Below are 25,014 nucleotides of genomic sequence, written 5' to 3'. Positions count from 1 at the left end.
GGTAGAGCACATGCAAGGGCCCTGGGTTCCATCCTGTCCTTGTTTCGTTTCTGTTGCTATGATAAAATATCCAGATTAAAAAAGTGGCTTGGGGTCGGGGAAAGGGTTTGTTCTATTTCCACTCATAATTTCATGTTAGAGCCCACCACTGAGAGGGCGTCCAGGTGGGGACTCAGACGGCTAGCCACATGCACAGTCCAGAGCAGAGAGAGAACAAATGCATCCTGGCTTGCTTGCTCTCAGCTAGCTTTCTCTTCTCATACTGTTCAGGACCCTCTGCCTAGGGAATGGTGGTGCCCACAGCGGGACGGATCTTGCTACATCAGTTAACAATTATGACTAGCCCCCAAAGGTGCCCACAGGCCAACCCCATCTAGGCAACTCCTCATTAAGACTCTCTTCCCAAGTGATTGTGCGTTTGCATCAAAGTGACGGTTAAAACCGTCTAGCATGCCAACGCCTAGCATCCCCATTCTTGGGGGAGGCCGGCTTGGCTTGTTAGTCCCTTCTCACCTGAATTCTCTCATAGCATCTGGCCAAGAATCTGAAGAAGAGCCCCAGCACCCTTGATGACCTCAAGTTTGTCCTTGCGACAATTGCAGAGATCAGGACCAAATCTTTAATCATGGAGCTGAGGTACAAGGACGTCCAGGAACGGTACCGCACCATGGCGATATACGGTATCTTTGTGAGTCAGCCTTACTGCCCTGACACTGCTGATGACCGGGTTGACCACTGCATTAGTCACTTTTCTGTTGCCTTCATAAAGTACCCCCGGGAGGGTAACATAGGGAGGAAAGAGTTTATTTGGTTTATGGTTCCTTGAGGGATAGAGTCCAATATGGCTGTGAAGGCACGGCACTGTCAGGGAAATTATGGTAGCAGGAGCAGGCAGAAGGATGTCATATTTCATCCATGCTCATGAAACAGAGATAAACAACAGGAAGTGCTCAGGGCCATAGATGCCGAAAGCCCAACCCCGGCAAGGTCGTCCCATCTTCTGAAGATCCCATCGCCTCCCCACATAGCGCCACCAACTGGCCACCAAGTATCCAAACGGTGAGCCCATGGGGGATGTTTCTCACACAACCACTAAGACCATCCTCTGAAAGGCCTCTCGGTCACCCTGACAGCCATGTGTCCCCAAGCAAGTGACAAAGGAGTAAGCTGCCAGTAGGAAGCCACCGCACCAGTACACTGTCTCATCCGATCTCTCCTCCTTTCTTCTCCGTCCCTTTCTTGGGGAGAGGACTGGGTTTACTTCCTGTGCGTATAAGAATAAGAGAGAAAAAAGAATGTGAGATCATAAAAAACTGGTGGTAAATTATTAGTATTTTTTTTTGAGCCGGGATTTCTTTATGTTCACCATGTGAGTGCAGAAGAGGGCTCATATCCCTTGGCATTGGAGTTACAGATGGTCGTAAGCAGCCATGTGGGTGCCGAGAATGGAACTTAGGCCTTTAAGAAGAGCAGCCAGGGGGTTGGGGATTTAGCTCAGCGGTAGAGCACTTGCCTAGCAAGCGCAAGGCCCTGGGTTCGGTCCCCAGCTCCGAAAGAAAAAAAAGAAGAGCAGCCAGTGCCCTTAACCCTTGAGTCGTCTCTCCAACCCCGATAGTTCCCTGTTTATGGGCTCTGTATGGATTGCCTTAAAAAGGAGTGTATTCTCTACATCTGTTTTTTTTTTTCATTCAGTTTTACATTTTTTGAGATATGTCCCATGACTACTGCTTGGGGCAATAGTTCCTCCATGGTCTTTGCTGTATAATAGCCCACATAGCTGTGCTGTCATGGGATACTTGGGCCGATGGCAGTATTTGCATGCTATGATGTTCTTTGGGCGAGCATATGCAAGCATGCATCTTTGGCAGTCATGAGCTCAGACACAGAGTTTCTGGGGTACAGGGAAGTCTTATGCCCAGTTTTACAAACCCTGGTGGTGTATTCATGTCGGTGTCTGCAAGGGTTCTGCTGGCCCCAGCCTTATCTACACACAGTATGGTCGTCTTTTCTTTCTGGGAAGATGCTACTACAGTTGTCTCTGGCTTCTGTTTTAGGTTTTTGTTTGTTTTTGTCCTTTTTTTTTTTTTTTCGGAGCTGAGGACTGAACCCAGGGCCTTCCCCTTGCTAGGCAAGCGCTCTACCACTGAGCTAAATCCCCAACCCCCCCTTTTTTTTTTTGATTAAAGAGTCCACACCTCTCTTCTCTGACGTTATTGTCTGACTAGTATTTTTGGTCTGATTTTTTTTTCTTTTCTTTTTTTCGGGGCTGGGGATTGAACCCAGGACCTTGCGCTTCCTAGACAAGCACTCTACCACTGAGCCAAATCCCCAACCCCTTTTGGTCTGATTTTAAGATCTCTCTTTGTACTTGATCTCCAGAAGTTAGAATATGAAAAAACTAGTTGTTTTCTTTTTTTAGTTGTGTGTGTGTGTGTGTGTGTGTGTGTGTGTGTGTGTCTTTGTGTGTCTCTGTGTGTGTGAACATCAGCGCAGTGATCAGCCCATAGAGGCAAGAAGAGGGCATCAGATTCTTCTGGGAATTGAATCCAGGCTCTGGTTCTCTGGAAGAGAGCAGCCAGGGTTTTTTAACTAGCTCTGTCAGACCTACACCCCACCCCCGTACCCTTCACCTCCTCTGTGCCTCCCTCTCTATGAAGCCTTGACTTCACTGAGATCTGTCTGACTCTGCCACCAGAATAAAAGGCACGTACACCTGTCCCAAATATTTTAACTTCAAAAACTACAGTTTTGCCTAGCTGTGGTGCCATACACTACATAAGTGGGAGTACATAACCCCCAGAACTCCGGAGGTAGAGGCAGGGGGATCATCTTCGGCTACACAACGGGTTGGAGGTCAGCCTGGGATGTGCGAAACTCCACCTCTAACACAAACAGGGGCCTGGAGAGATGGCTCAGTGGTTAAGAGAGCTGGCTGCCCTTCCTGAGAACCCATGTTGGGTTCCCAGTTCCCACATCCGGCAACTCAAGCTCCAGGAAATCCGATGCTTTCTTCTGCCCTCTGCAAGGCCCTCTACACACAAACAAACACACATGATACAAAAAAAACCAAAAAACCAAATAAACAACCCCAAGAACACAACACTGACACCTCAGCTAGCTTTTCCATCTGTTCAAACGGGAAAAACAAGTCTACGGGAGCAGTTCTGACTTGACGCTTCAGTTCCAGCTTTATTGGTAATTCGTTGTCTCTCTCTCCTTTCCGTTCTTGTCTGTCTGTCTGTCTGTCTCCCTGTCTCTCTAGCCTCCAGAAGCCGAGCAAGAACTGGTTGACAACATCGAGAACATGTGGGAAACTCTCTTCACTGACTCTGTGAACGTAGAGCACGCACTTGGAGGCATCAAGCGAACTTTCACAGAGGTGTGGTGTCCCTTCAAACCCCGGCGCCTGCGTATGAGGTATTGGGTTCCAATCCCCCCTGCACCGAGGCTCAGTCAAGCTAAGGGATTGTCGCCTTCCCTCAGATCACCCGGAGTGAGATAATAAACTACAGAAGCCAGGTGGATGAGTTCGCAAAGCGCTTCTACAGTGAGGGCCCTGGAGCTGTGGGCGAAGACCTTGATAAAGGTGAGGTTGCCATAGGGGGGTCCTGAAGGTTTGGGGGGCTCCTGTGAGATTCACAGAGGGTGAATTGTGTTGTCATGGGAGCATCGACTGCTTCCTCAGCTGCTGCTTCCTTGGTCGCTTGGTGTAGCGGTGGCCTCGGAGGGCAGGGCAGATCTCGTGAGAGTTGGAAGACTGGTCTGTCCCCCAGAGAATCCAGCAAGCCCCTACTGCACTCAAACGTGGAGGCCTCTGTTATCAACCTTTGCCAGTGTAGCCCTGTGTGCCCCACTCCTCTCCAGGACTTAGACCCTGGGCCATGCCATGCTGTTTGCCTAAGGTGTCTGCCAGATTTCCCCCATTATGACACACATCCAGGAGGAATGGTTTTAAAGGAAGAACAATTGCTCTGGCTTGCGCTTTCGATGACCACAGCTCACGGTGGTTATGTGGAACTTCTCCAGTGGGGTAAACCATAGCTAGAGAGAGCATTCAGTAGCCAGGAAGTAGAGACTGGGGATGGGGTGGGGGGGGCAGAGACACCCTTCAGAAGTATGTCCCTAAGCCCCCTCCCCCAACCAAGTCTCACCTTCTAGTTTTCTTCACTGCCCAATGACAACATCAAATCTGGGTCCCTTGATGGATTTGTTGATTATCTTCAGTGTATCACAATCTGGTCACCTCTCAGGGTCTAGACCCGCCAGCCGGGGACCAAGTCTCCAATACAGAGCCCTTTGGGGGATATTTCATCTACAAAATGTGACCCACGTCCTTCCTATGTCACCAGTCAAAAGAGCAACAGGGAGGAAACATCATTCGTACGCTACATCAGCGGTCCTCAGCCTTTCTAACACGGCGACCCCTGAATACACCCCCCCCCCGCGTTGTGGGGACCCCCAACCATAACTGTTTTCATTGCTACTTCATAACAGTAATTTTGCTACTGTTGTAAATCATAACATAAATATCTGTGTTTTCTGATGGTCTTAGGTGACCCCTGGGAAAGGGTAGTATCACCATCCGCAGGCTCAGAACCGCTGTTCTAAAGAGAGTGTGTGTGGGAAGGTTGCTTATACAGTCCTGGGAATCACAAAGGCAGTGGGAGAAGGCTTCGATGGGGTGGGCGAGCGGACACACAGTCTGCAGCGGGGATGGTAATAGCCACGGAACTTGGAGGCCAAGCACAGACTTTGGAGTTGGAGTGTGAAGGCAGTGGTTAATCTGATGAGGAAAGTCCCAAGGGTGGCAGACAGCAAGTGAGGCTGACTCTAGCGGGGACAAGGTGGGTGTCCCTTTAACCACCTCATGCCCAGGATGGTCTGGGTACAAGGGATCGACGCTCTAATTGGATGTGCTTATAGGGCAAGTGGGCTTTTGGTTGCTGGGACAAGATGAAGCCTACTGATTTAAATGTATCTCCTTATAATTTATGTGAGTAATTAATGGCTGGTTTCTTTTTTTTAAAGAGTGAGACACACATTTGTATTTTTTAAAAAGATTTATTTATTTATTTTATGTATATGACTATATTGTACTGTCTTCAGACACACCAGACCCCATTACAGATGGTTGTGAACCACCATGTGGTTGTTGGGATTTGAACTCAGGACCTCTGGAAGAGCAGTCAGTGCTCTTAATCCCTGAGCCATCTCTCCAGCCCCAATGGCTGATTTCTTAATTAACTTTATTTTATTCTTATGTATTAAATTTAATTACATTTACTTATTTGTGCGTGTTCGTATGTGTGCGCATGTGTGTGTGTACGTGTAGAAGTCATAGAACAACTCAGGGGAGTTCTCTCTCCTCCCAGCGTGTGGTTTCTATGGATCAAACTTAGGCTGTCAGGCTTAGCCGCAAGCATCTTTACCTAGTGAGCCATGTTGCTGGCCCCCGGTCTTTTTTTTTTTTTTTTTTTTTTTTCTTTTTTTTTTTTTTTTTTCGGAGCTGAGGACCGAACCCAGGGCCTTGCGCTTCCTAGGCAAGCGCTCTACCACTGAGCTAAATCCCCAACCCCGCTGGCCCCGGTCTTAAATACACACACACACACACACACACACACACACACACACACACACACACGGCAGGTTTGTAGCCCTGGCTGACTGGGAACTTGCTATCTAGATAAGTCTGGCCTTGAATTTGCAGCCCCCCAACCCCACACCCCTTGCCTCTCAAGTGCTGAGACTAGAGGCATCTCCCATTCAGACTGCCCTTTCTGCTTTATCTCCGCACTTCTTATCCAGGCTCCGAACTCCTAGGCAGTTTTGAAAAGGAGCTGGCCAGGCACGAGAAGAACCGTCAGGAACTGGCCAATGCAGAGAAGCTTTTCGACCTACCCATCACCATGTATCCTGAACTCATGAAAGTGCAGAAGGAAATGGCTGGGCTCCGGATGATCTATGATCTGTATGACTCGCTGAAGGTACAACTCCTCCCAGGACACTCCCCAAGCTGCAGGGTCATATGCCCTCGAGTGTGGCATTATGTCAGGAAGGGTTCAGAAGGTCCAGAGTGCCTTCTTTTGGCCTCAACACTTGCCTTTTTAAGTTCCTTTGAAGAGAGAGCCAAGAGAGGCCAGAGCTAGACATGTACCCTGTCCCTTCCCTTACAATTTCACCAGACCCCATCGATGCTGTCTTGTCTAATGTTTCTAGATTGCCAAAGAGGAATGGTCCCAGACCCTCTGGATCAACCTGAATGTCCAGTATCTGCAGGAAGGCATCGAGGGCTTCCTCAAAAACCTCCGAAAGCTGCCTCGGCACGTGCGCAGCTTGTCCGTGGCCTTCCATTTGGAAACGAAGATGAAGGCCTTCAAAGACTCCATCCCCCTGCTTCTGGACCTGAAGCATGAGGCTCTGAGAGAGAGGTTAGTTCCGCCTTCCGTCAGCTCAGACAAGGATGTTAGGTTTCAAACATGTCCAGCTCAGGTCAGGTGGGGGCAGTTCAGAAGTGGGGTCAGAGGTGTCCGAGTTGTTTGTAAGTGAAGACAGTGGCAACAATCAAATAATAACGGCCCTAAATGCTGCTTCAGTCAAGGCGTGTTCTTGTTTGCTTTTTATTTTTTTTCATTTTCTTCTTTTTCTTTTTTTCGGAGCTGGGGATCGAACCCAGGGCCTTGCGCTTGCTAGGCAAGTGCTCTACCACTGAGCTAAATCCCCAACCTCTCTTGTTTGCTTTTTAAAAGCAGGATTCAATCAGCGGGATTCAGGAGAAATGGAATGGGGGCACCAATGCTATTTGCTGTTTTTAGGGGCCTGTTTTAGGATTTCCACTGCTACAGGAAGCAAGTTGGGGAGGAAGGGGTTTATTCAGCTCACACTTCCACATTGCTGTGTGTCACCAGAAGAAGTCAGGACAGGAACTCACACAGGGCAGGAACCTGGAGGCAGGAGTCGGTGCAGAGGCCATTGAAGGGTGCTGCTTACTGGCTTTTTCAGCCTGCTTTCTTATAGAACCCGGGACCACCAGCCCAGGGATGGCACCACCCACAATGGACAGGCCCCTCCCACAATGGGCTGGCCCTACCCCATTGATCACTAATTGAGAAAATGCCTTACAGCTGGGTCTCATGGAGGCATTCCCTCAACAGAGGCTCCTTCCTCTCTGAAAGCTGTGTCTAATTGACACAAGACCAGCCAGTATAGCACCACTTTAAAAGAATAGAAAGAACCAGACGTGGCGGTACACACTTGTTTTCCTAGTGCTTGGGGTGCCGAGGCAGGAGGACAGAAAGTTTCATGCCAGCTTGGGTCATATGTCTAGTGACACATTGCCTCACAAACTAAAAGGGGAAGAAAGGAATGGGAACAAGTGAGATTAGCCTTTTTTTGGGCGGCAGGGTGAGATAGGCTTTCACTCTGTAGCCCAGGCTAGCCTAGAAGTCACTATGTACCCCAGGCTATCAATCTCATGGTGGTCTTTTTCTCTCAGCGTCCCACATGCTGGGATTATAGGCAAGAGCCATCATGCCTGACTTGCAACAAATCCTAACCCTCACCCTCATACATGATTTAAAGACCATTTTAATTTTAAATTATGCTTATGAATGCGTGTTCGTGTGTGTGTGTGTGTGTGTGTGTGCGCGCGTGCGTGCGTGCGTGCCTGTGGAGTCCAGAGAGCATCAGATCCTTTAGAGCTGGTGTTACAGATGACTGTGAAACTCCATGTGAGTCCTGGGAACTGAACCCAGGTCCTTTGCAAGGGCAGTCTATGCTCTTAACTGATGAACCATCCCTCCATGATATATTTAACAGACTCAATATCCAAGACACCATTTTCACATGTCACTGAGAGATGCGACTTCCTTAAAAACCATACCTTGAAATCCGACGTGCTTTGTATAGTAGAGCTTGGGCTCACCCAGCAGTGACATGCGGCTTGTGGCTGCTCTGTGAGGTGCACAGGTCCTCTGGTGTTTGATGGAGCTTGGGTCACTCAGGTCGAGCAGCTTGTCCCAACCTGGTACGCCAATGGGAGTTAGCCAGGGTTCTGCGGCTCCTACCCTCCCTGGTACGCCCCATCTTCCTCAGTCACATTTCCCAGAGTCTGGTCGTAGAGTCCCGGGATCATTGAGTCACACCAAGTCACTTCCTTTTACTTAGTGAGAAAGTTTTATCTCCGTTTCCTACCAATCTGGTGTCGTCTGGATCTGGAATGTTCCCAAGAGGCTCATGTGTTGAAGGCCTGATCCCCATTAGAGACACTGTTGTTAGGTGACTTTAGGAGGTCACATCCCATGCCCCTGGACATGACTCTCCCTCACCAGGGCCCAGATGACTGTAGACAGAACCCTCTGCACCCTTCTCGCCATCAAGTCCCCTTTCTCAGGCACTTCCTCACAGTTCCAGGGAGCCGATGAGCACACAGCCCCGTTCACACCAGCAAGAAGGCCTCTCCTGAGCTCATGCAGCTTTGTCACCTGTTTCTCTCTCTGTCCTGCTGAGCCCAGAGTGGCAGCCACAGGCCCAGCCGACACAGCTTTGGCCTTCTGTGTCTCCCCCTCCCCTTCTGGCAGACCTGGAATGCTTTCACCCTTTGCTCACTGAACTATCCTTGGCAACAAAATATCACCCCACTCCACTCCCCAATCCATGACCTCGGAGCCCACAGTTCCTAGGTTCTGGTCATGCCCCTCTCTGTTTGTCATATCTGAGGGTCACATCTGATGTCAGGGATTCCCGACCCCGACCCCCACCCGCCCTGGTTTTTGTTTCTTTTTTTGAACCAGGGTCTAGGTTGTAGCCCAGGCTAGCCGCAAGCTCCATATTGTCCTTTTTCAGTCTTTCACAGGCCTGCCCGATTACCCCAGTCCATCCAGTGTCTTCCTCCCGCCCCCCCACGATGTTCAGAACAGTTAGTACTTACAAGCTGAGACATGTGGCTCAGTGACAGAGCACCTGCCTAGCATGTCTGAGGCACAGGGTCTTGTCCCAGCTCTGCATAAAGCAACTGGTTTGAAGTTAAGCCACATATCAGCAGGTATCAATGCTCTAGTCTGTAGCAGACCGTGCACCATTTCACATCGGGCCAGATGTGTCACAGGCCTGGCCATGTGGGATTGTGTAGTGCTCTGTGAAGTTCACGCTAAGCTGAAATTGGATGGTATGTCTGTCTGTCTGTCTTTCTTTCTTTTTTTTTTAAAAAAGTATTTGTTTGTTTTATGTTTGTGAGTACCCTGTAGCTGTCTTCAGACACTCCAGAAGAGGGCATCGGATCCCATTACAGATGATTGTGAGCCACCATGTGGTTGCTGGGAATTGAATTTCAAGACCTCCAGAAGAGCAGCCGGTGCTCTTAACTGCTGAGCCGTCTCTCCAAGTGTCTGATGATGTATTTCTAAGGACATGTCCCCTTGTGAACACAAGATGGTGTTTAATTTGTAGACTTGTTTCCTTGTCTATTGACCATTGACCCAGTCAGAGGATTCTTTCCCTGAGACCAGGGCTGGGCCTGTGGTTACCAGGCACTGCCGAGCAGTCAGTGCTGGATCAACACTCCCCAATACACTCGGGGCTCCGTGATTGACACCAGGTTCTCCCACCGGCAGAGGCCAGTTCCGAAAATCTAGAGGCCGCACATTTTCTCAGCACTGAAGATACACACAGCGCAGGGCTTGCCAGAGGTTCCTGATTTTAACCCAAGGAGGAGGATTTGGAAGAACTTCGGTGCATGATCCCAGGCTGTCACCATGTCACTATGGAGGTTCTCCCATAAGGCCTCTTCCTGTGACTGCAGTGGAAATAAGTGCTTGTCTGAGTGGTGCTTATTGATAACCCTGCGCTTTTTCAGACACTGGAAAGAACTCATGGAGAAAACAGGCGTGTTCTTTGAGATGACAGAGACCTTCACGCTGGACAACATGTTCGCCATGGAACTTCACAAACACACGGAAGTGCTCAACGAGATTGTCACTGCAGCCGTCAAGGAGGTCGCTATCGAGAAGGTAGGGAAGGAGAACCTTTGATTTCTGTGCTGCCGCGGGATCCAGGGCCTCTCACGTGTTAGATGGGAACTCTGCCCCTGAGCCACTCCTTGTGAATCTTTGGTTCACTGGGATGGGTTTTTAGCATGTAGCCAAGGCTGGCCTTGAACTTGTGACCTTCCTACCTCAGCTTCCCAAGTGTTGGGATCACAGGATGCACCACTGCTCCCAGCAAAGGTTGTCTTTTCAAACTTTCTCTAGTATCTAAGCGAATAGAACCTCTGCCTTAGTTTACTTTTTTTGACATCCCTGACTATAGTTCCATGGTCTACTTACTGATGGAAAAATGGGCACCCCTTGGAAAAAAAATGAAAAATAAACACATCACTCCCAGCCTGGACTCCTGGAGACAGGTGTTATCCTACTGAATATTGCTCCTTACTTAAGATGGACGTACCAGATTGAAGTACTTACCACGAGAGCAGGAAGATGCCACGTGAATCCATTTTATATAACTAATACAAGCTAACAAAAAAGCTAAAAGATATGTGGACATATGGCATGTGTGCTCATGTGACACGTGTAGTCACACCCATACATATGTCTAAAACACATATAATAGTGTGTGAATATGTGCAATGCCCGTGTACATATTCATACACACACCTCTAAACACATACACATACATAGTATGTGTAGATATTGTCTTAGCTACGTTTCTCAGTGTTGTGACAAAATACCCCTACAAAAGCCACCTAAGGAGGGAAGGGCTTATTTTGGCTCACAGTTTAAGGGCACAGTCCATCATGGTGGGGAAGGCATGGCAGGAGCACTGTGTGGCGGCTGGTCACATAGCATCTGCAGTCAGGAAGCAGAGATAGATGAACGCTAGTGCCCAGCTTGCTTTCTCTTTTTCATTCAGGCCAAGTTCTCAGCCTAGGGAATGGGGCCACCCACAGTGGGCAGATCTTTCTAACTGAACCTAATTAAAATAATCCCTCAGAGGCATGCTCAGGGGCCTGTCTCACTGGAGATTAATTCACACTTATTACAAACATCTACACGTAGGCATACACATGGCAGAGCGCAAGCCTCATAGGCAGGAACATGGCTGCTGTGGAGAATCTCGACTTTTCCTGTGATTGACACACTAGGGCCTTGTTCTTCCATCTGTGGGCTCAAAAGATTCTTCTCATTTTCCCAACCAGGCCGTGAAGGAGATCCTAGATACCTGGGAGAACATGAAGTTCACCGTGATCAAGTACTACAAAGGCACGCAGGAGCGAGGCTACATCTTAGGGTCCGTGGATGACATTATCCAGTGCCTGGACGACAACACCGTCAACTTGCAGAGCATCTCGGGGAGCAGATTCGTGGGGCCTTTTCTGCAAACCGTCCACAAGTGGGAGAAGACACTGTCTCTGATAGGCGAGGTCATTGAGGTGAGAGCAAAGAAAACGGAACTGCCAATTTTTTTTTTTAAGATTTATTTATTTATTTTATGTATATGAGCACACTGTAGCTGTCTTCAGACACACCGGAAGAGGGCATCGGATCCCATTACAGATGGTTGTGAACCACCATGTGGTTGCTGGGAATTGAAATCAGGACCTCTGGAAGAGCAGTCAGCGCTCTTAACCACTGAGCCATCTCTCCAGCCCAGAATTGCCAATTCTTGCGGGGATTCTATACGGAAACATTTGCACTGAAAAAATGATTGACTGCCCCATGGCTCTTGACTCACTTGAGGTGGGGGCAAGTAGGCAGTTGGTGGGGGCAAGTACACAGTTGGGGAGATTGATGAGTTTTGATTTCAGGGAATTAATGTTTAATTTAGAAGATTCCTAGTTGGCCCTTTAAGGCGTCCCTGTTCCTTTTCCGTACCTCCTGTTCTTGTTGCATGAGTGCTTCACGTTTTCATCTGCCTTTGCAGTCTCTCCAGCCTGGCCTGTCATACTGGGTGGTGGGTCAGTCCTGTGTGGACAGTGCTGGACCAGGCCTCTGTGAACAATCCAGATCAATCAGGCTCAGTTCACTCTCTCTCTGAGTGGCTGTTTTTTTTTTTTTCTCCCCAGACCATAGATAAGCATATTTTCTCATTCCTATCCTGGTTCTCTGGCAAAGAAACATGATCCTGGCCCTGTTTCCATCGTGCTTGAACATCCTTGACTTGCTGTGCTTGTTTTTGCCTTTGACTCTTTACTTGTGAAGGCTCTTTTGTAGGGCATAGTTTTGTTGTTATTGTTGTTGGTGGTGGTGATGGTGCCAGTGGTGATGGTGTGTGTGTGTGTGTGTGTGTGTGTGTGTGTGTGTGTGTGTGTGTGTGAGTTTGTGTATGTTTTTCAGGGGATTGAACCTAGGGTCTCATGTATACCACTGAGCTATCCTCTTCTTTATGATTTAAATGTTTATTGAGATGAATTAATAATAAAAATTGACCATTTTGTTTCTATCTATCAATCAATCTATCTATTCCCAAATGCTGGGATTAGAAGTGTGTGCACCACTGCCTGACTGTGGTGGGTATCTATATGTGTTTGTATGTATGCGTGTGCACAAGTATTTGCACATGCATATGGGTGTGTGTAGAGGCCACATTGTTGACGTCATTGTTCTCTCTGCCTTACTATTTCTTTGTTTGTTTGTTTTGAGGCAAGGCCTCTCTGTATAGCAACTGCTGTTCTGGCTCTTGCTCTGTAGACCAGGCTAGCCTCAAACTCAGAGATGCACCTGCCTCTGCCTCCCAAATGCTGGGGTTAAAGCGCCGTGCTGCCAAGCCTGGCTCCCCCTTTCTTTTTCGAGGCAAGGTTTCTCACTGAGCCTGGAGCTCGTTGATCAGCTAGACTGGCTGGCCCGTGAGCTCTGAGCATCCTCCTGTCCCCACCCTCTCAGTGTTGGTGTACAGAAACACAGCACCATGCCCAGATTTTACGTGAGTTCTGGGAAGCTCCACTCACGACTTCATGCTTGAGCAGTGGGCGATTTCTGGCCCGAGCAATCTCACCGGCCAAATTAACCACTTCAGAATGTGTAGGCCATGGGCCTTCAGAGCATCTGTGTTACACGAAACTCTGCCTCCTTTTGGTTCCAAAATTTTCTTAGCACTCTAAAAGAAAATCCCCAGAACCATCCCTTCCCAGCTCCCATGTCCCCAGTTCCCAGTAACCACACATTGGCTTTCTATTTGCACGCCAGCCTCTTCTGTGTGTGTCACACATGTGAAATCACACTCAAGGCCCTGTGTCTGCCTTTTCACTCAACATAAGATGTTCGAGGCTCACCCACATGGCAGCATCCGTGTCTGCTTCTCTCCTATTCATAGTTAAACAATATTCTCTTGCCCGGCTAGACCAGCTTTGGTTTATCCATTTATAGCTCAGTGGCTATCTGCGTTGCTCCTACCTCCTGGGTCCTGGGTGTTACGTCAGTGCTGCTGGGAGAGCTCCTCACGAAACAGAGTTACATGTCTGATTCTCACTGTTCCTTTCTTTGGTGTCTGTTTCTGGAAGCACTATGGCTGAGTAGGTGGCATGTGGCTTGTCATGAGCTTCCATGGTCATTGATGATTGCAAGGCTTCAAGGTCTGTATGCACCTAGACATGACTTTCCTGCCCAGAACTGGCATGGGGAGCATTGATTTGCTTTCTAGTAAATCTCCTTTAAAATGCGATAACCCTGCACAGTGATCCCCAACTCTCCAGGATCTGTTCCGAGATACCCTGACAATGCCCAGAACCCAGATAGAGTCCAGAACCCCATACAACTGATTCCCAGTACACATATACCCATGGCAAAGCCTAATTTACAAGTCCAGTCCGCTCAGAGGCAAGCCACAGTGACTATTGTCTTAGAGCGCCTGCAACAGCAGGATCTCAGAACTGTGTGAGTGGCTCTCTCTGCACATCTGCTGGGACTCCTGTTGACCACAACTAACCCAAACCCCAGGAAGCAAAAGTGAAGATCTGAGAGGGCTTGAGGTAGATGGGGCGGTGGCCATGTCTCTGCACACAGTGTCAATTGGCCTGCTAAGTCCTTGTTCTCAGCAAGCTGATTGAACGTGTTCTGAATTAGGGAGGGATTTTGCATGTTCCTGGAATCCCTCCTCTGATGTTGATGTGGTTCCTTTTCAGATCTGGATGCTGGTTCAGAGGAAGTGGATGTACCTGGAGAGCATCTTCATTGGTGGGGACATAAGGTCCCAGCTGCCAGAGGAGGCCAAGAAGTTTGACATCATCGACAGGATATTTAAGAGGGCAGGTCAGTGTGAGGGGAAAGTGACAGGCTGGCGTGAGAGTGGGACGGTGTCAGAGTGACAGAATGACAGGGTCCCGGTGTGATGGGCGTCAGTGTGAGAGTGGACAGGGGTCAGTGTGAGAGTGGACGTGCCAGTGTGAGAGTGGACGGGTCAGATGGCATCAGTGTGAGAGTGGACAGGGGTCAGTGTGAGTGGGCCCAGGGCTGCAGTCGTCAGTGTGAGTGTGAGTGGACAGGGTCAGTGTGAGAGTGGACAGGGGTCAGTGTGAGGGTCAGTGGACAGGGGGTCAGTGTGAGAGAGTGGACAGGGTCAGTGTGGAGAGTGGACAGGGGTCAATGTGGATAGGGTGGACAGGGGTCAGTGTGAGGGGGACGGGGTCAGTGGACAGGGGTCAGTGTGTGAGGGTCAGTGGACCCAGTCAGGGGTCAGTGTGAGTGGACAGGGTCAGTGTGAGGGTGGACGGGGTCAGTGTGAGAGTGGACGGGGTGAGTGTGAGAGTGGACGGGGTCAGTGTGAGTGGACAGGGTCAGTGTGAGAGTGGACGGGGTCAGTGTGAGAGTGGACAGGGTCAGTGTGAGAGTGGACAGGGTCAGTGTGAGAGTGGACGGGGTCAGTGTGAGAGTGGACAGGGTCAGTGTGAGAGTGGACGGGGTCAGTGTGAGAGTGGACAGGGTCAGTGTGAGAGTGGACAGGGTCAGTGTGAGAGTGGAGTGTGAGAGTGGACGGGGTCAGTGTGAGAGTGGACGGGGTCAGTGTGAGAGTGGACGGGGTCAGTGTGAGAGTGGACGGGGTCAGTGTGAGAGTGGACGGGGTCAGTGTGAGAGTGGACGGGGTCAGTGTGAGAGTGGACGGGGTCAGTGTGAGAGTGGACGGGGTCAGTGTGAGAGTGGACGGGGTCAGTGTGAGAGTGGACAGGGTCAGTGTGAGAGTGGACAGGGTCAGTGTGAGAGTGGACGGGGTCAGTGTGAGAGTGGACAGGGTCAGTGTGAGAGTGGACGGGGTCAGTGTGAGAGTGGACGGGGTCAGTGTGAGAGTGGACAGGGTCAGTGTGAGAGTGGACGGGGTCAGTGTGAGAGTGGACGGGGTCAGTGTGAGAGTGGACAGGGTCAGTGTGAGAGTGGACGGCATCAGTGTCAGACATATTTCTTTATAATCTTTAAATCAAATTTGGTATTTGTGTGTGTGTGTGTGTGGTGTGTGTGTACAGCATTTCTGCCACCTTGAGTGACACTCTGCTGTCTCCCTGACCTCTTCCAGATCATGGGGGATACACTGAAAGACCCAGTGATAAAGCGATGCTGTGAGGCCCCAAACCGCCTCCACGACCTGCAGAATGTCAGTGACGGCCTAGAGAAGTGCCAGAAGAGCTTGAACGACTACCTGGACTCCAAGAGGAATGCCTTCCCCAGATTCTTCTTCATCTCAGATGACGAGCTGCTCAGTATCTTGGGCAACAGCGACCCACTGTGTGTGCAAGAGCATATGATCAAGGTGAGGACCCACTGTGTGTGCAAGAGCATAGGATCAAGGTGAGGGCCCACTGTGTGTGCAAGAGCATAGGATCAAGGTGAGGGCCCACTGTGTGTGCAAGAGCATAGGATCAGGGTGAGGGCCCACTGTGTGTGCAAGAGCATAGGATCAAGGTGAGGGCCCACTGTGTGTGCAAGAGCATAGGATCAAGGTGAGGACCCACTGTGTGTGCAAGAGCAGATGATCAAGGTGGGGACCCACTGTGTGTGCAAGAGCATAGGATCAGGGTGAGGGACCATGGCGATGGTCAGGGACCATGGCGATGGTCAGGTTCCATTGGGAAGGTCTTCATTTCCTGACCTAGGGATGATTAATGATCTTACACCCCAAGTTCAACAAGCCCCCACTCTGCTGCATGTGTCTGGACCGCTCTGTCCCCATGTTCACACTAGTTCTCCATCACGCCAGAGAGATCTCCTTCCATCTTTCTGAAAACCCATCTTAGCTTTGTTTGCATGATGAATAGCCTGTCATCCTGACCGGAAACAGCACACTGTGTCAGTTTAGGGTAGCTCTGAGAGTGTCCTGGCCATGATGTACTCACCCCAGCATCCCGTCCTGCCATCTTGCAGATGTATGACAACATAGCCATGTTACGCCCATGATGGAGAGAGCGGGGAGAAGCTCGTGGTCGGCTATGATCTCTGCAGAGGGAGAAGTCATGGTCTTCCAAAGATCCTCCGGCCGAGGGTCGCGTGGAAGACTGGATGACCACCGTGCTGAACAAATGAGGAGGACCAACAGGCTCATCACCAAGAAGCCATCTTCAGATACTGTGAAGACAGAAGCAGGTGATATGGATGTGAGAGGGTGTGTGAGGAGGAGCGGCTCAATCTTGCTGCTTGGCCCAGGGATGGTTTAAGAGTGTGAGGCGGGCTTTCTTTGCCACGGTAACCCAGATGCCAAACGCTGTTTCAAATGATGAACTCTGGATAGTTCTTTGTGGTGGACAAGGCACTGGGTTGTGAGCTTGGGTGAGCTTCAACTTGTGCAGGGTATATGGCTCCTACAGTGAGGGCCCCTGCCTAGAGTTCTCCAGTGAGGGGCTGGGGGCGTGGCTCAGTGGTAGAACTCCCTGCCTAGAATCCCCCCAGTGAGGGGGCTGGGGCGTGGCTCAGTGGTAGGGTGCCTGCTTAGAGAGTCCCCCAGTGAGAGGTTAGGGGGTTGCAAATCAGTGGTAGTGTTTGCCTAGAATCTTCTAGGGTGTTGGCTCAATGGAAGAACATCTGCTTAGAAGCCCCAGAGGCAGAATGCTTACTTAGCATGCATGAGTCTGAGGGCTTCATTCCCAGCCCTGTAAGAATGAATGAATGAATGAATGAATGCAAACTCTCAGTGCCCAGTCCATTCCAGGCACCACACTGGGGTCTGTGCCAGAAGCTGTGCTATCCCTAGCTTTTTGGGGGATTCTTAGCATATACAAGGCCCTCCGTTTTAGCCACAGTGCCACAGACAAAAGAGACACTGAGGTCAGTGCCTGGCAGTCAGGAGCAGCCCAGACAGGATGCCAATAGGCAGGTCCCTCAGTGTGTAGTTACACCTCAGCCCTTCATGGTAGATTCTCAGCCAGGACTCAGCTATTGCTAAGCCACACCTCTGGCCCTGTGGTGGATATGCAGATATGTAGACAGGCGCCCACGAGGGGATCACTGTCCTGGTCTAGCCCCGGAGTTTCCCTGGACTTCACATGAATGGCTGCAGCTGACTTCCAGGGCAGTCTCTAGCTGAACCCAGTGTCTGTTAAGCCTGCGACTAGCGTGCTTCCCCTGTAGGGTGGACTGGATGATGATGTACCAAGGCATGGTGGTGCTGGCCGCCAGCCAGGTGTGGTGGACTTGGGAGGTGGAGGACGTCTTCAACAAGGTCAAGCAAGGGGACAAACAGGCCATGAAGAACTACGGCAAGAAGATGCACAGGCAGATTGACGATCTGGTCACACGGATCACCATGCAGCTGAGCAAAAATGACAGGAAGAAATACAACACCGTCCTGATCATCGATGTACACGCCCGGGACATCGTGGACTCCTTCATCCGGGGCAGGTGGGCGAGTCGCTCCCTGGGTTCGTGGGATCGCTTTACTGTCCTGTCCTTCCGTGGTCTGCCAGCTATGGCTTCTTTCTCTTCCCCTCCCCACCCAGCATCCTCGAGGCCCGGGAGTTTGAGTGGGAGAGCCAACTGCGCTTTTACTGGGACCGAGAGCCGGACGAGCTGAACATCCGACAGTGCACGGGGATCTTCGGCTATGGCTACGAGTACATGGGCCTGAACGGGAGGCTGGTCATCACGCCCCTTACGGACCGCATCTACCTGACGCTCACGCAGGTGACCCGTTTGCCCGGAACATGGCTTGTCGGTTGTCCTGGTCAGGGGTCTGGGGTTTGAGCTCAGGAAACATCTTCCACTTGGAGTCTGACTGACACTATTGGAACTGAAAACCCTGAGGACATCTCCCTGGGACACTGGTCCCTTTGCAGTGGCAATAGAGTCAGAGGGTAACAGAAAATTGCAGAAACCTATAAGATCAATACTAAAGTGTATCTGACCATAAGGACGCGAGTGAAGGAGACCGTGTCTCCTCTCAGAACGGGGCCAGTGTGTTAGCTGTCTGTCATAAGGCAGATTCTTTGGTCTGTGGCACCATGGCTAGAGCCAAGAGTCTCGTACATGCTAAGCAAGAGCTTAGCAATGGAGCTGTACCAGTGTCTGCACACAGCGTCTGTGTGGGATGGGTCCCTTAGCTCATAGCCGAGCTTCAAGCCCACACCGTGTACAGCACACTCCTCGGGGTAAGCAAGTGAACGGAAGGATGAAGCCTGTGACAACCCTGGACTATGAGACCTTTGTCTTTCTAAAGACAAATGTGAACTTCAGCCTAGCATGGTGGGCCAGCTTGTCATCCTGGTGCTAGGAGGTGGAGGAAGACGGATCAGGAGTTCACGTCACCCCCCAGCTACATAGCAAGTTTTAGTTAAAACCTTTTTCTTCTTAAAATTTATTTATTTACTATGTTCACAGTGCTCTGCCTACATGTGTCCCTGCATGCAAGAAGAGGGCACCAGATCTCAGTATAGAGGGTTCCATAGCAAGTTTTAGGCTAATCTGGGCTATGTGAAACCTCGTTTCAAAAACTAAATGTTTAAACCTTTCTATGAGTGGGGGTGGGGGTCTAAAGAGGATCAATGGGAGACCACAAACTTAAGCATTTTATGACAGAGAGGTGGGAGGTAAGTTAGTATCCTGCTGGCCAGCTGACCAGACAGGACAGAGGACCAGAGGGAACCACTTACATTTGGGTCTGAAGCCCCGAGGAATGTCAGAGTACAAGACCACCATCCCAGCCAAAGTGGAGAGAGGCTCTCATTTCCCTTGCTTCAACCCAGTTCTCAAGCCATGGGGTGGTAGTGATGGCAGTGATGGTGGTGGTGGTGGTGGTGGTGATGGTGGTGATGGTGATGGTGGTGGTGGTGGTGGTGGGGGTGGTGGTGGTGGTGGTGGGGGTGTGGTGGTGGATGAGGTGAGGATAGTGATGATGTTGTTGTGGTGGTGGTTGTGGTGGTGATGATGATGGTGATGATGGTGGTGGTAGGGATGATGATGTTGATGTGGTGGTGATGGTGGTGGTGGTGGTGGTGATGGTGATGGTGGTGGTGGTGGTGGTGGTGATGGTGATCATGGTGATGGTGGTGGTGGTGGTGGTGGTTATGGTGATGGTGGTTATGGTGATGGTGGTGATGATGGTGATGGTGGTATGGTGATATAGATAATATTGCCTATTCTGATATCTACCTAACTTGGCTCACCATAAAGTGTCAGACTCTGAGATAACTCTCACAGACACATCCAGAAATGACATTTAGCCAGCAACCTGGGACAGCTCCCACACAATGAAGCTGACACATGGAGTTGATGCTCACAGTGTCTACCCCTGTGTCCCAGAGATGAACCCGCGAGAGGCGCTCTTTCTGGGAACCAGAACACGTGTGTTTTACGTTTGGCTGCTCACAGGCGCTGTCCATGTATCTGGGAGGTGCCCCTGCTGGCCCGGCAGGAACCGGCAAGACAGAGACCACCAAGGACCTCGCTAAAGCCCTGGGCCTCCTGTGCGTTGTCACCAACTGTGGTGAAGGCATGGATTACAAAGTAAGAGCTCACTATCATTTCCGGTACCCGATTCCCCTGCAGAGAGCTTCTAGTACAGACACGGTTGGGGAGTATGTCACCTGTCTCCTGGGATGATGAATGACAGCTGGGGGTGATGGGGCAAGGGGTCTGAAGTCAGATTGCTGGGATCAGGGAGCAAGAGAGAGTGGACAGTGCCTACTGCAGTACTGCACTCCTGACTCTAGAGGGCGCCACTGTTCAGCTTTGATTCAGTAAGGGCACCAGCGACAGTGAACCCACTGGGGCCCGATTTTGCAGCATTTTATCAGACTGGAGTTTTCTATAACTATGCAGTCTAGATTACCTATCCCAAGTGGGAGTCGGCCTACTGAGGGCCTTGGGAATATTGCCAGAAAGTTCTGTGGGTGTTGTGCTGGGTCAGTGCTCCCAGCCGCTCAGCGCAGTGTTTAATTTAGAAGGGCAAGCTCCTCCCCCGTTTCCAGAAGAAACAGGTCCTGACCATCCTGACGGAATCCCCAGGCTGTCGGGAAGATCTTCTCTGGCCTCGCCCAGTGTGGCGCGTGGGGCTGCTTCGATGAGTTCAACCGGATCGATGCTTCTGTGCTATCTGTCATCTCATCTCAGATCCAGACGATTCGAAATGCGCTGATCCACCAGCTGACCACATTCCAGGTGAGGGGGGCGGGTAGTGGTGGGGCGCTACCTACATCCAGCCTCAGGAGAGACACTAGCCGCCTAGGTGGTGCCACCTTGGGTAGGAGTCCTTTTCAGCTGTGCCGCTGTGACCAGACACCAGCCATTGTAAGGGGAGCAATGATTTTTGACTCCTGAGTTCATTTAGTCCGTCATGGTAGGGAGAGCAGGGTAGGGTAGCTCCCATCACTGTGGCCCTAAAGCCTAGCTCTCTCTTTACCTCCCTTTAATTTTATTCAGGTACCTCGTTACGCAGATGGTAACGCTCACAGAAACACTCACAGGTGTATGGAGGTGATCCTAAAGCCACTGAAGTTGACAATGAGGGTTACCTCCCACATCTGACCAGACATCAAACCTGAACAAATCTGGAGAGACATGACACCTCACATCGGGTCATACCTGACCACACCTGACCACACCTGACCATACCTCAGCAGACACTGCACCTGGCCATACCTGACCATAACTGACCAGACACCACACCTGACCATACCTGAGCACACCTCACCAGACACCACACTTGACCAAATCTAGCCAGACACCATACCTGCCAAACACCACACCTGACCAGACACACCTGACAGACACCACACCTGACCAGACACCACACCTGACCAGACACCACACCTGCCAAACACCACACCTGCCAAACACCACACCTGACCAGACACCACACCTGCCAAACACCACACCTGCCCAGACACCACACCTGACCAGACACCCCCCCTGACAGAGCACCACACCTGACAGACACCACACCTGACCAGACACCACACCTGCCAGATACCACACCTGACCAGATACAACACCTGACAGACACCACACCTGACCAGATACCACACCTGACAGACACCACACCTGACAGACACCACACCTGACAGACACCACACCTGACAGACACCACACCTGACAGACACAATACCTGCCCAGAAACCACACCTGACATCCCAGAGATGTCTCTGAATCTGTGCTAATCCAGAGGCCCATCTTTGCCCATGTCACCATGTCCCTTAGGGTTGCCCTGTGACCCCAGCTTCTAATTCCTAGGTGGGCTGGCAGCTACATCACTCCCTCTTTTCTGTCCTGTCACCCAGTTCGAAGGGCAGGAGATCTCCCTTGACCCTCGGATGGGCATCTTCATCACCATGAACCCTGGCTATGCGGGCCGCACAGAGCTGCCCGAGTCTGTGAAGGCGCTGTTCAGGCCCGTGGTTGTCATTGTTCCTGACCTGCAGCAGATCTGTGAGATCATGCTCTTCTCTGAGGGCTTCCTGGGGGCCAAGGTGAGCGTGCTGGTGACGAGTTGCAGGCTGTGTTTGTGCCCTGTCTCTGTTCTTCTCCCATCCTCTCTGAAGCTTAATTTGGGAATGCGCTAACATTTGAGAGTTTGGGACAGCAGTGACAGTGTCCCCATGTGACCCTCCCAGATGTGGCATCTTATGCATACAGATGCAGGTCTTCATGGCAGCCTGCAAGCTGCCCAGGCACACGCCAAGTTCAGACGTCACCAGCGTTCCTGTTCTTTCTCGTTATGTATAGAGATGGAGTGACTGTCACCACAGAGCACAAACCAATCCCTTGGACACTGAGACACCACTCATGTCAGCCTTTAAGAGTCACACCACGAGGGTAGGGATGTGGCTTGGTCAGCAAAGTGCCTGTGTCGGGAGCACAGGGACCCAAGTTCAAATCCTCGGACCCGCATGAAAGCCAGGTGCAGTTGTGCACGCCAGCAATGGTAGCTCTGGAGGTGAAGACAGGCAGGTCTGAGGGGCGCTCCATTAACCCCAGGTTCAGTGAGACACCTTCTCTCAAAGGAGGAGGTGGCTCACTGGGCGACCCACCGCAACCATGAAGACCTGGGTTTGAATTCCCAGCAGCCATGTAAACAGCCAGGCAGGGCCGCACATAACCGCAGCATTGGAGGGAGGAGACCAGTCAGGACATGAGAGATCCTGTGTCAGGGCAATATGGTGAAAGGTGATAGAGGAAGACACCCAGTTCTTCCTCTGGCTCCTGTACGCATACGCACCCATGGGTACATTCACCTACACACTCACATGCAACTCTCTTGCTCTCGTTCTCTCTCTCGCTCTCGCTCTGCAGTGCTGAAGATGGAGCCCAGTGCCTCATTTAGCTGAGGCATATGCCCCACCTCTGAGCCACCCACCCATTTCCTGCAATTTCATGTTCTTTAAAAAAAAAAAAAAGATTTCCTTTTTAAATTACGAGTCTGTGTATGTGCACATGGGTGCAGTTCCCACGGAGGCCAGAAGAGGGCATCTGATTTCCCTGGCACTGGGCTTACAGGTGGTTGTGAGCCATCCATCATAAGCACTAGAACTAAGCTTGAGCCCTCTGCAAAAGCATTAAGTGCTCATAACCACTGAGCCGTCTCTCGGGTCCTGCACACGAGAGGGCGCCTTTCAAGGCTCTCATTTACCCAGCCCACCCCACCCTGAGCTGCCAGGACTCTGGGATTTCGGGGCGAGATCTCTTGTCTGTTATCATCCAAATTCCCACGCAAGCCCTGGGGACCAGTAGAGTTGACTCTTGTGGCCTGGGAATCTAAGCTGTCGTCAGAAAGGGGAACAGGCTGTCCAGGGTAGCTCATATCGGTCTCTAATTTATGTTTCTTAGGGGATCGAGTCAGGAAGATTATAAATTCAAAGATTCCTGAAAAAAATAAATTAAAGAGCTAAAGACATAGCTTAATAGTTACAGGCTCATTCCCCAGTACCAAGGAAACCAACAAAGGAAACAGGGGCTGAGCGAAGGGCACCTGTGTGAGAGGCTGAGGTCCTGCTAAGCCGGGAGCATCTGTGTGAGTGGACCGTGATGACTCACTGGGATCTACTGTCACTGAAGACAGGAGCGATCCCGGCTTTATATGACAGCTGCAGATCTTGGCAAATGCGTTTGTATATTTCAGACAGGGTCTCATGGAGTCCAGGCTAGCCTCAAACTCTCTCTATAGCCAAGGATGATTTTGAACTCCTGGTCCTCCCACCTGCATACACCTCCCATGAGTCACCCCCTCCTGGCTAACATGGGCGTTCTTTGAATGAGTCCCCAAGGTGCTATAGCATGGGTCTCCCCTTCCTCTGGGTCCCTGGACACTGGTCCATGAGGGTGAGTGGAGTAGAGGAGGGGTAGGGCTTGGATGGCCGTGAGTACCTACAGATTAACTTCTGGGATAAGTTTCAGTGATAGCTCGACTTTATTTTGTCAGAGGTAAGATACATAAGGGCTTTTAGGGGTTTGGGCAGAAAGAGTTAATCAGTTGTAATAATGTGGATGGGAAGCCAGAGCGGGGCTGTGTGCTGCGTTATGCAGCTCTGAACCAGGTCATTCTTCCGATATGGTCAGGTACCTGTGTTCAGGGACATTTTTCCAGACAAGGTCAGGCAGAGAAAGGGAAGCCCCCACTTAGAAAGGGAGTCTCCATTTTGCACTGAGCTCAGAACCCCATCTCGTCACCGGGGACTGCGACTTTACTAGCAGGATTCTCCAACACCGTAGTGAGAAGGGAAGCTGCACCCTGGTGTTTTCGAGTGCTGAAGACCAGCTCTGCAGATCTGTATGTGGCTCAGTGTCCCTAGGATACCCGTATCCCTTTGTATTTACCGTGACCCGTGTGTTTACCGTGCTTTCCGTCACTCTGTCCTATTGTATTTGTCTCTTCTCACTGTCTTTGGTCAAAAAGACGCTGGCCAAGAAGATGACCGTCCTCTACAAGCTGGCCCGGGAGCAGCTGTCGAAGCAGCACCATTATGACTTTGGGCTCCGGGCCCTGAAGTCAGTGCTAGTCATGGCGGGTGAGCTGAAGAGAGGCTCAGCGGACCTGCAGGAGGTAGGCCGCTCAGCGTCTCCGGTTCTATGTGCTTCGATGCGGTTCCTGTACATGTGCAGAAGGCACGGCAGAGGACACGGGACAGAGCGGGCCATCCGGAAGCTCAGGTGTTGGCTGTCCCTCCGTGAGCTGGCTGCCTTTGCTTTGGTCTCCTCCCTGTGGCGCCTTCAGAGATGTGTCTTTAAAAGCGAATTCAGAGTCCCCATGGCAGTTCAGAAATCCAGGGTAGCAACTGTCCGCCTGTCATCTTAGGGCGGCAGAGGGACACTAGGAACCTTCTGCTGAAGCGGGAATGTGCGCTCCTCTTCCATTTATTGCACGTCTAATTAATTTATTTATCATATGTATTATGTATGGGTATCAGGTCCGCACATGTCTGTGTATCACAGGTCCTCTTGGAGGATTGTGAACCACCATGCCGATGCTGGGACTTGAACCCGGGTCCTCTGGAAGAGCAGCCAGTGCTTTCAGCCACTGAGCCATCTCTCGACACTGAGCACACATCCTAACAGGATTCAGTGGGCTGTCTCACAGGTGCCCACATGGGCTCCGGTCGGACCCACCCCTGCCTCA

General features: G+C 50.8%; 1 protein-coding gene across 1 annotated transcript in view; it reads left to right on the top strand.

Annotated features, from left to right (window-relative positions):
- Dnah10 (dynein axonemal heavy chain 10) overlaps positions 1 to 25,014 on the top strand; it is a 121,923-nt gene that overhangs the window by 39,051 nt on the left and 57,858 nt on the right. Inside the window, 21 exon segments of the mRNA XM_032886496.1 lie at positions 530 to 688; positions 3,263 to 3,379; positions 3,484 to 3,586; positions 5,806 to 5,984; positions 6,217 to 6,428; positions 9,851 to 10,004; positions 11,192 to 11,425; positions 14,114 to 14,236; positions 15,496 to 15,729; positions 16,341 to 16,366; positions 16,368 to 16,398; positions 16,400 to 16,446; positions 16,448 to 16,491; positions 16,494 to 16,520; positions 16,523 to 16,559; positions 17,541 to 17,810; positions 17,909 to 18,092; positions 19,776 to 19,910; positions 20,412 to 20,564; positions 21,683 to 21,871; positions 24,295 to 24,441. Of these exon segments, the coding sequence (XP_032742387.1) occupies positions 530 to 688; positions 3,263 to 3,379; positions 3,484 to 3,586; positions 5,806 to 5,984; positions 6,217 to 6,428; positions 9,851 to 10,004; positions 11,192 to 11,425; positions 14,114 to 14,236; positions 15,496 to 15,729; positions 16,341 to 16,366; positions 16,368 to 16,398; positions 16,400 to 16,446; positions 16,448 to 16,491; positions 16,494 to 16,520; positions 16,523 to 16,559; positions 17,541 to 17,810; positions 17,909 to 18,092; positions 19,776 to 19,910; positions 20,412 to 20,564; positions 21,683 to 21,871; positions 24,295 to 24,441 (2,805 nt within the window).

This window comes from Rattus rattus, chromosome 16 (genome assembly GCF_011064425.1).
Source record: "Rattus rattus isolate New Zealand chromosome 16, Rrattus_CSIRO_v1, whole genome shotgun sequence".
Classification (NCBI taxonomy): Eukaryota; Metazoa; Chordata; class Mammalia; order Rodentia; family Muridae; genus Rattus; species Rattus rattus.
Note: the sequence above shows the minus strand (reverse complement) of the source record. Positions and strands in the feature narration are given on the sequence as shown.